General features: G+C 44.9%; 3 protein-coding genes across 5 annotated transcripts; all 3 read left to right on the top strand.

Annotated features, from left to right (window-relative positions):
- The first annotated feature begins 1,001 nt into the window (after positions 1 to 1,001).
- Positions 1,002 to 2,447, top strand: LOC143341886 (zinc finger protein 711-like). The gene is made up of 3 exons (XM_076765265.1): positions 1,002 to 1,137; positions 1,471 to 1,569; positions 2,161 to 2,447. Exons 1-3 carry the CDS (start codon positions 1,038 to 1,040, stop codon positions 2,445 to 2,447), a joined length of 486 nt encoding a protein of 161 aa, XP_076621380.1. The 5' UTR covers positions 1,002 to 1,037.
- Positions 2,448 to 3,089: 642 nt separating this feature from the next.
- Positions 3,090 to 7,868, top strand: LOC143341885 (zinc finger protein lsy-27-like). Of its 3 annotated transcripts, none has more exons than XM_076765263.1 (3): positions 3,090 to 3,231; positions 3,647 to 3,883; positions 6,884 to 7,868. In XM_076765263.1, the coding sequence occupies exons 2-3, from the start codon at positions 3,670 to 3,672 to the stop codon at positions 7,123 to 7,125; spliced, it is 456 nt and encodes a 151-aa protein (XP_076621378.1). In that variant the 5' UTR covers positions 3,090 to 3,231; positions 3,647 to 3,669; the 3' UTR covers positions 7,126 to 7,868. The 3 variants fall into 3 exon arrangements, with proteins under 3 accessions (XP_076621378.1, XP_076621377.1, XP_076621376.1); XM_076765262.1 differs by lacking the exon at positions 6,884 to 7,868 and adding an exon at positions 4,041 to 6,036 and having other exon boundaries at positions 3,647 to 3,971; XM_076765261.1 differs by lacking the exon at positions 6,884 to 7,868 and adding an exon at positions 4,228 to 6,036 and having other exon boundaries at positions 3,647 to 4,186.
- On the top strand, positions 7,206 to 9,338 carry LOC143342090 (uncharacterized; the record flags this gene model as incomplete). The annotated part of the gene is made up of 2 exons (XM_076765573.1): positions 7,206 to 7,305; positions 7,982 to 9,338. Coding segments are annotated over 2 exons (534 nt in total), but the record flags the coding sequence as incomplete, so codon positions are not given.
- Positions 9,339 to 9,460: the final 122 nt, after the last annotated feature.

Below are 9,460 nucleotides of genomic sequence, written 5' to 3'. Positions count from 1 at the left end.
ACCGCCACGCGGGGGTCCAGAAACGGATGCTTCAGGAATACGGAAGCGTTCACCTGTCACCAGTGCGGCAGATCGTACCAAATGAGGCACAATCTGGTGAAACATTTGAGATTCGAGTGCGGCGGTCGTAAGCATTTTGCCTGTAGCTTATGCCCGGCGAGGTACACGCAGAACGGAAAGCTAAGGCAGCACATGCTGAACGCTCACAACATCTTCGTGCCACCGCGTAAAACCTGGACGAGGTCCACTTATGGTTAAACACGATACCCCCGAAATCATAATTCCTCATAGATGGAACACGTTTCTGTACAAATAAGATAGAAATCGACGCTAGTCTATCTTTTCTTACAGTAGATCGAAGAGGTCGAGAACATTTTTATTCATGTAACAGCGAACGACGGAGAAAAATAAAAAAAATCGTTTGAGAGAAACGAACCCGTTTGCTGGAAGCCAGCAGTTTGATCCAACGCGTCCCACGCTCGACTCTCGCGTGATCGATTTCGAAACGTTCACGGTAAGTATTTGGAAGCCACCGAAACTGGACGTCGATTCCGAAGATTCGTGGGTCGAACGGAAGTTTGAAAATTGGATCGTTCTAACCAAGGTACCACGTTCTTTTTCAGATTTCCACGAGAGACTACCTTCGTCTTCCACAAAGACAACGTCTGGACATCATCGAAGAGTCACGGATCGCAGCGTTCGTCGAGGCAGAGCCTGGAGACGACAACGAAGATTTTCATCGAGCATCGAACGCTTTGAAAATCATTTGATCGGTTCTCGTAACGAACGAGGAGATTAGGAGACCCAACGAACAAAGAAGAACACACGCAACCCTTTAGCAAACGTCGAGAGTTTAAGAAACACACAATTTTGCTGCTCCTTTTGTTCCTTTCCTCTTCGTATAGAATTTAATAAATGATTATTTACAGCCCGTGATCATTGTCGATTTATTTTTTACACGATGTGCGTTGGTAATTTGTGTCACAGTTTGTCTGTTCTTTGTAAGAGTCCACGAATATGTTGTCTGTATCTAGTTAATGCGCACATATCGTAGAAAAGCATTGCTAGGGGAGAATACGTTTTATTATAAATCCGAGTCACCACGGAAGAACACGAAAAACTTGCCACATTGCGAAAGTAAGTCACCGCTTTTTGATTTGTCCATGTAGGGATTACGATTACAGAAACGTACACGTTCGATCGATGAAAATTATTGTTAGTTTCGCGATACTTGTTCCCAATTGATCCGACACTGGCAATTAATTTGGGAAACCACGCGATCGAAAGTTTCCACCCGAGGACGGGGCACACTCGTGACAGACACGTTCAAAAGAATCATCGGTTAGAAAAGCATCACAAATCAGAAAAGAAAAGAAATGAAATATTGCCTCGATATATCGATACATCGTCTCTTTCATTCCGTTCGATTGACCTGTTATCTGACAATGGGGTTTTGTTTTCGTTCGACAGGTTTCGCGAGGTCCCGGTTCACGTGTCAGAAGTGCGGCCGTGGGTACACGATGCTGTGCAATCTGAGGAGGCACATGAAATGGGAATGCGGAGGAAAACGTCAGTTTCCTTGTTACTACTGCAGCTACAGTTTTACTCAGAAGACAAGTCTGCAACGTCATCTGACTGCGATCCATAAAATCGACTTTGCCAACGGAATGGAGTCTAGTCTCATGTTATAGACTCGTTCGAGTCCCCTCCGATTCCTAACCCTTAGACGAGAGTTTTCGATCCAAACGACCACGCGTCGACGAATTCGAGACCAATCCTCTCCGCTAACGTCAGGTCATCTCTATTCCGTGCAAGGTCACTTGTCTCGCTTAGCTTCTCCTGGTAACGTCCCGTAATCGTGTATTGCTTTTGTAAATCCACCCCCTTGTCCCCCAGAATCCCCGACGATCTTGTACGTTCTCGATCTCCACGCAGTCTAACTTCCAGAATTACGTTTGTAGCAGGTTTATCGACGCCGATGGAGTGGAAAAGGTTGTGGTAACCTTGTAAAACAGGGGGGTCCGAAGAGCCCCGTCGAGAATCGATTCAAATTAATCTGCGAACCGATTGGGGGGAGGGGCGGGAGATATGAGGGAGTCAATCGGTCAGATATCGTTCGAATTCGTGATTAACGCGACTGTGGTGTTGATGTTCTTTTAGGTCTCGACGAGCTGGCCATTCGTCGATCCGTGCATCGCAAATCGAGACACGCGAATTACTTGAGGGACGAAGACCTAGCGCTGAGATGCCCGCAGTGCGGACGAAGGTACAAGGTCCAGCATAGTCTCAACAAGCATCTCAAGTTCGAGTGCGGTGGCCGTAGGAACTTCGCCTGCAACTTCTGCGGGAACAGTTACACCCAAAACGTCAACCTCCGCCGTCACTTGATGCGGATCCACAATGTTTATTGCCCCCCGAGGAAGCAGTGCGTCCGGAAGATTCTCTGATCGGGTCTTCACGGAAGACAACGTCCACGTTTTTCCCCGAAGATCGCGTCCACGAAGATGCAAACTCTCTTCCCACCACCCGAAGATCGTCCATCGGACAGGCGTCGCGACGCTGCATCGCGAAGAACGTCCAGCAAGATTCTGCGTCCGAAGAATTAGTTTGAACGCGCAATGGACATAGGAAAACAAAAAAAAAAAAAAACAAAAGTGCATGAACTTTTATTAATTCGAGTTCCTCGGTCTTATACGGAGATTATTGTAGATAGCTATTTAACTTTCACACGTTGTAAAGTCTTTGTCCCGGCGGAATGCGTAAAACGTAGCCGCTTCCGATCATTAATAGTAATGTTATCGAAGTCTATCCTAAACTTGCCTCTTAGAACATCGACACGTAGTTAGATGTTTAAACTTCGACTGTGCCACTTAGCGTCTAGCGAGAGTAATAAATATAATAATAAAGTTTTAAACTATTGACATCTAACGATACGGCGAAACCTGACAATCATCGCGTACCTTTCATACAAAACGATCGCTCGTCTTCCGTTGAGATGATCAATTATATATATATATATATATAAATACGCACAAACACGTACAAGCACAGAACTCTTATACGATATATTTTTTTTCTTTTTTTTATAAATCGCTCATTTTCGAACTTGAGTCCGGATAAATATATTTTCATTTTCGTTATACGGATTATCGGATACTCTTATTGCGACGCATTACTACGACGTCAGCTCATGTCGAAGATACTCATCCTGCGTATTGTTCCTATGTACACGTACGTATACAATAATTATTACTGACCGGATCCCCTTCCCCGCGAAAATAATCATTTCTCAACCTTCGCGACGAGAATTAAACGAAACCATCGAGCTTCTGTTCTGCTCTATTTTTTTTTCTCTCGTTTCTTTCGAAATCATTTCGAGTATTTCCAACTGCTCGGTGATAACGTGTTCAAACGAAATATTTCTCTTTATTTTTCTTTACCTTTGATTTCCGCAAGTATACTATATCGCCTCTCTGTCTATCACGTCTCTTTCTCTATTCGATCGATCTCCAACGCGGTTTTCTCTAGCCGTAGACTCTCGAGCCTCGAACACTCTTTTCTCTTCCGCTCCCCCACCCCCCTCTGGACTCACGGTCCCTCCCTCCCTCCCCCCTAACATATGAAATTTGTCTGCTTTATTTTGCAGACAACAAATCAGATTATCGGGCCATGTTTCTGAAGCCGTGCCTGCCGCCCACCGGTGTCCCCAACAACGCCACCGCCACGTTCGATCCTGGCTTGGGCTGTTCCGCCGACCCGAGGCTGCTGTTTCAAGGCTCATCTGCCTGGGTACCGGAAACCGACAAGCCCTACATGTGCTCTAGCTGTGGCAAAGGTTACACCCACATATTCACCCTGAACCGTCACCGTCGCACCGTATGCGGTAAAATCAGGAACACCAACGGCAAGTGGAAGTGTCCCCGTTGCACCAGGTCCTACGTCACCGAGGGTAATCTCGTGCGTCACGTAAGGTTCGAATGCGGCGTCAGGCGAAAGTTCTGCTGCATTTTCTGCAACCGAAAGTTCACCCAACGTTGCAGCCTGATACGACACTTGAGGAACTTCCACAACGAGAGCTTCGACAGCACCAACGGCGCCGGCGTTCCCCCGGAGTTCCAACCGATGGACACCTGTCACGTGGAAGGAAAGAGCTCGGACGACTCCAGAGTATAAGCATTGAAAACTCGTCTCGAGTGAGAATAGGACGCAGAGACGCTTGTTTCAAAGATATCGTACATCGTTCCTCCGAGACGCGATTTTTTTGGTATTTCTCGCGCGACGGTAACAAACGTTCGCCGGGAGATCGTAGAACGGGTTCCTCAAACAAACAAACAAAAACAAACAAAAACAAACAAACAAAAAGAAAAAAAAAAGAGAGAGAAATTCTTTCGGACGTAAAAGATTCAAGTTTCAAGTGTCACTTATGCGTATAAGAATTCACGTTGTATTAAGTAGCGTTAGTTAAGGGAAATGATCGAAGGAATCGGTGGCCCCCGAGACCCGTACTGTAATTGATCCTAGAACGATATATACGGGATGGACGCCTGCCTCGCGAAAAGATTCGTCAATTGTCTCTTGTTCGCGACCGTGCAGATGGCTCGATAACGACTGGAATTACGTATGGCCTTTTAAATCGATAAGTTTTTTTGGCTGTCAGAAAATTCATACATATGTATATAGGTTACATTTGGTACGTGTAAGATAAGAATTATAAACGGCACCGAGAAGCACGTGGAAGCATTTGATCGCGGCTTCGCCGAACGAACGATCCGTCGAGAATCAATTAGATAAGCGATTAAACGAAATTTCGCGACGATTATGTGCCCTTTTCTTGAAAAAGTGTCTTATAGTTGGAATCTTTGTACGTACATCGTCGTCGGTGTATTCGAGTACACGAAGGATATATACGCTTTGTTGTTCGTTTTTCAAAATGGTTTTTAAACCGAGGCTGATTATTCGATAGCGTATTGAATTTTTGATACAAGTTTTTCCTTGTCGGATTTGTTATTAATTGCGCGCACGCTGCGCAAAAAAACAGCGCCTTAAGTGCTTTTAGACTGCTCGTACGTTCCGTGAAACGAAACGCGAATGATCGAGTCCCTTTAAACAGAGTGTATCATCGAGCTTGATACACTTCGATGGGTGCTGCATATTTCTCAGCTATTCTCTATTTTTTTTTTTTTTTTTTTTTTTTATTTTATTATCGTTTCCTTCTCTTTCTTTTTAATCGTTTTAATTTTTTAAGACTGTGTTTATTAAAGGGATTAGGATTAAATATCTGCAATGGTGTACTTACGGATTTTTACGACGACCCTTGTAGTATCGTTTCGATGAAGTCAGGATAAGAGTTGTATCGCTGTAGTCAAAATCTAACGACGACCGATTTTTCTCGTTAACTTGCGACTGATACTGTTGTTTGAACTGTGAGAATCATTCGTCTCTCGTTCGTGTTCTTTCCTTTCTCGTTGGTGATGGCGTAAGGTTAGCGTCCTAAATCGAATTGTTGTTGACAAGTTGGAAAAGAAAGAGAAACAATTTTACTAAACCGCGTCGCGCGGCGCGAATCTCCATCGATGTCCATTCTATATTTTTTTTTTCGTTCTCTCTTTTTTCTTTTTCGCTCATCTTGACTCGCGATACCGAACAGATACCGCCTAAGTGAAAAACTTTGTTGTTGTGCAAGGTGTTACATAAAAAAAAAGGAAAAAAAAAACAATAAATGCATACGGTTTACGTATGTCGTGTGATGCTTTTCCTCGAAACTTCGAGCCGCGGAGTTTCGTGCGAACTCTTCCTTTTCATTTGTCCTTTTCGTACCGCACTCCAACGTCGATTTCTGTTTCTTTCGTTCCCGGAAGATCTTCTTTTGCCGTTTCAGCGACGCCGGATCGACAATTACACGTCCAAGAAAACACACGCTGTTTAGAACGTCCCCGATATCAGGCCTCCCCTGTTTGTTTGTACGTTCGTTTCTTCGTTACACGCGTCGAAATGCCCTGCCACTCACGCAACATTCCGCTCCTGTTTCAGTCAAAGGTCAACTATTTTGCGACCAACTGCCGCGCGACATTTGGAGACGTTGCAAGGACGAGCTTCTCTGTTTGAAGTGCGCCAAGAGGTACAGCGACTGGAGGAGCTTGCGCAAGCACATGAATTTTTTCTGTCAGATGGAGCCGCTCTATCCATGCCCGTATTGCACGCACAGAGCCAGGATACCAACGTTGCTCAAGTATCACGTCGTACGCGAACACACGGCCTTCACGTCCACCGAGGAGATCTATTGATCGCGCGCCAAAATGTACGGATATCGCTTTTTTTGTTAATCCTTGGTTGCGTCGGCGGACGAAATCCTTTCGTTTGTTCCGTCGGGACGACGCGCGCCGTTGTTCCCAGTGGACCAAATTTCTGTGCGTTTTGTCAGTAAGTTGTAGTCGGTAATATGAGTTGCAATAAATATCGTTCGCAAAAAAACTCTTCCTCTGATTACGATGTCCTTGTGAATGGTATCCTCGATAAATGTTCCTGTCATTGTTCTTCTAGTTAACATAGATCGATAACTATAAGGAAGGAACAAAAACTGACAGAGTGAGCAGTCGCGAACGGATACACGACTTCAATTTTTTAGTCGTTCGAAGTCGTAACTATTTTCTCTCTTTGCTTATTCCGAATAGATTTTGTTTCCCATTTTTTTTTATATATCGTTATCGATCGGTATGCGTTTCTACCAAACTAATATTTCGAATATTGTCGATGAGTAGGTACGACGAACATGTTTGCTTTTCTTTTTCAGAGGTATTTTGAACCCGTTCCGATGCACCGACTGGATTCGAGTTTGGATCGTCGAGGACTCTTTTTTTCTAACGCGTGCGCTTCTGATTTTTAGGGATCAGCTTGTCAGGCCACCAATTGGACGACACGATCTCGCCGGACCAATTCGGGAAACCGATCTTTGTCTGCCCGAAATGCGGCAAGGGTTACACATGGAAGGCGAGCCTTCAGCGTCACCTGAGCACGGGCTGCGGACTTCCACCCATGTTCTGCTGCAACCTGTGCGACTACAGGACCAGCAGAAAGGACATTCTGTTCAGGCACATGAGACACGTGCACTCGCGACACCCAGCTTAGCATAACCTTTATTCCGTCGGTGACGTTCTTTTAAAGTTGGCCGACCGACGACGCGTTTCCCGTCGAAAGGACGCCGTACAAGCTTCAAAGAGACCTCGACGGAAAAGGATTTTCAAAACACGACGACGCTAGATCCCGGTGCGTCGGACCACGACCACGCTTTCGTTTCGTTGGATCGTTGTACGTGAAGAGAAATTTTCGATGTAACTTTTCTAAAATAGATAAACCGCGAGACGCATAGTTCCTTTTGCTTTCGAGGATCCGAAGGCGATAGAGAAATCGTGTAGAAACGAGATAAACATAGATAGAAGTAAGGTTTAAGAATAATACATGTTTCTGGTTTCAGGAGACTCGAATTTCCAGACAAAATTCAAATATTCGAACGCACGAATCGGGACGATTTATTCGAAATTTCTTCCATTTTCGCTTCGTCGTTGTATTAACACATACTTCTATGCCTATTTAATTTTAAGGCTTCTAGCACTTCTCGCGCATAGTCATTGTTTTCGAGACCAGACAATATCCACGTTATTTCTTCATTTTTCGTCGAAATAATCGTCTTTCCGTGCCCCTCCCTCGAAAATGGCGCTCGAGCTCGAGTACCCTCGTTAAGAATGCTCGTCTACGAAAATTTATATGTGCTTCCTGCGAGTTCTCGATTGTTCCCGAACAATAAAATGTACGTTACGTAAACCATATACGATTGCATTTGATATTGCGACGGCATACGTGTGTTTCGACTCCCTCCGAGTATCGTCGCGTAGGTTTTCGTTCGACCCGAAGGCGAACGAAGTGTCATGTCTTGTTTCGTATCCGCGAACTCCGCTTCATCGGTGTCTGTTTCGATTTGTTTCAGGTGTGTGGAACGTACAGGGTTACGTGGACGGCTACAGCCCCGTCGACGGTCTTCTGCACCCGGAACTCGACAAGTTCAAGATCCCCGACGCGGCTACCACGGCGGATCAGTCCATTCCCAACTATCAGATCGTGCACAAACGTCACATGTGCGGCTTCTGCAAGAAAGTCTTCCCTTTGAAGAACCTGCTCAGGCGGCACGTGCAGTTCGGCTGCAAGATGAACCCTAGAAACTCTCAGTTCGCGTGCTCGTTTTGCCCTTACAAGAGCACCTACAAGGCGAACATGGAGAGGCACGTTCGAAACGTTCACGAAACCGGCACGCTAAAGTTCCGGTGCGACCTTTGCAACTTCCGCAGCAATTATTCCTTTTGCGTACGGAGGCACATGAAGACTTTCCATCGCGCTCCGGACGCGAGCGAAGCGAAACAGTAGGCCAACGTCTTCTCAAAGGGGTTGCGTTAGGACGACAGACCGGAAAATAAGATAGACTTTGGACGTTTTCCCATTTCTCCAGCAGTATAATACGGATGCATCCGTCTCAAGACAATAACATCGACGAAATATAATCATTGTTTTCCTCTTCCAATGCCTGCAGCTTCGAACGCGCGACGTGAAACGTTCGAGGTGGTCGCTAATGTACATAGTTATAAAAGATAAGTCCAAAATCTATTTTATTTTTCGTCCAAATTTCCCTGGCGCAACTTCGACGTTCTGCTGTGATCTAATAACGAGTGTTTCTGTACAATAAAACGGCCGCAGTGTTACTCGCGACGAGAAGTGTAATCCCAACGGCGAGAACTGAACAAAAAAACCCATCAGAGATTATATACGTGTAGCGTAGAATTTATTCGTAAAATATCGAAGAAGACGGAAAGGTATAGGTGTCCTTACAATGTATGTACGTGTATCTTCCGCAGAGTTTTGTGATTCCGTGACGAATTCAGTATTATATTCGGAACACGCTTTTATCCACGCAGGCATTATTTTTCTAGCTTCTTATTCAGTTTACACCGTGATCGAAAGCCCCCGAAATTAACGAATCGTTACCGTTTGTTCGTTACTATTTTTTTTTTTTTATAACGGTTGCGATCGATGATTGAATGTGCTTCGTCTCGCGACGAAGGAATAAAACGACGAGAAAAAGTGGAATATTAGAATTAGGTACCCCGATAGAGCGAACATTTAATTAACCGCGAGACAATTTGTATGTATTTTATAACAATTACTTCGCAGTGTATACTCGTTGGTAGTAAACGAATATTGTAGACACCATTTTATCGAAATGAATTAAAGCACTCAGGTTGTTTGTAAATTGTTCGTGAATGTAATAAAACATTCGATACGTTTGACTAGGACACTACGAGCGTGTGTGTTTGACCGATAACGTCGATCAAAGCGCGGGTCCATCCGATTCGTCCCTTTTCCCACGACACGCAAAAATCGAACAGTTTTCTTTCCAGGTAACGTCCGTCACGGG

Source organism: Colletes latitarsis, chromosome 5, assembly GCF_051014445.1.
Source record: "Colletes latitarsis isolate SP2378_abdomen chromosome 5, iyColLati1, whole genome shotgun sequence".
Classification (NCBI taxonomy): Eukaryota; Metazoa; Arthropoda; class Insecta; order Hymenoptera; family Colletidae; genus Colletes; species Colletes latitarsis.
This window is presented reverse-complemented; position numbering and strand designations above follow the sequence as displayed.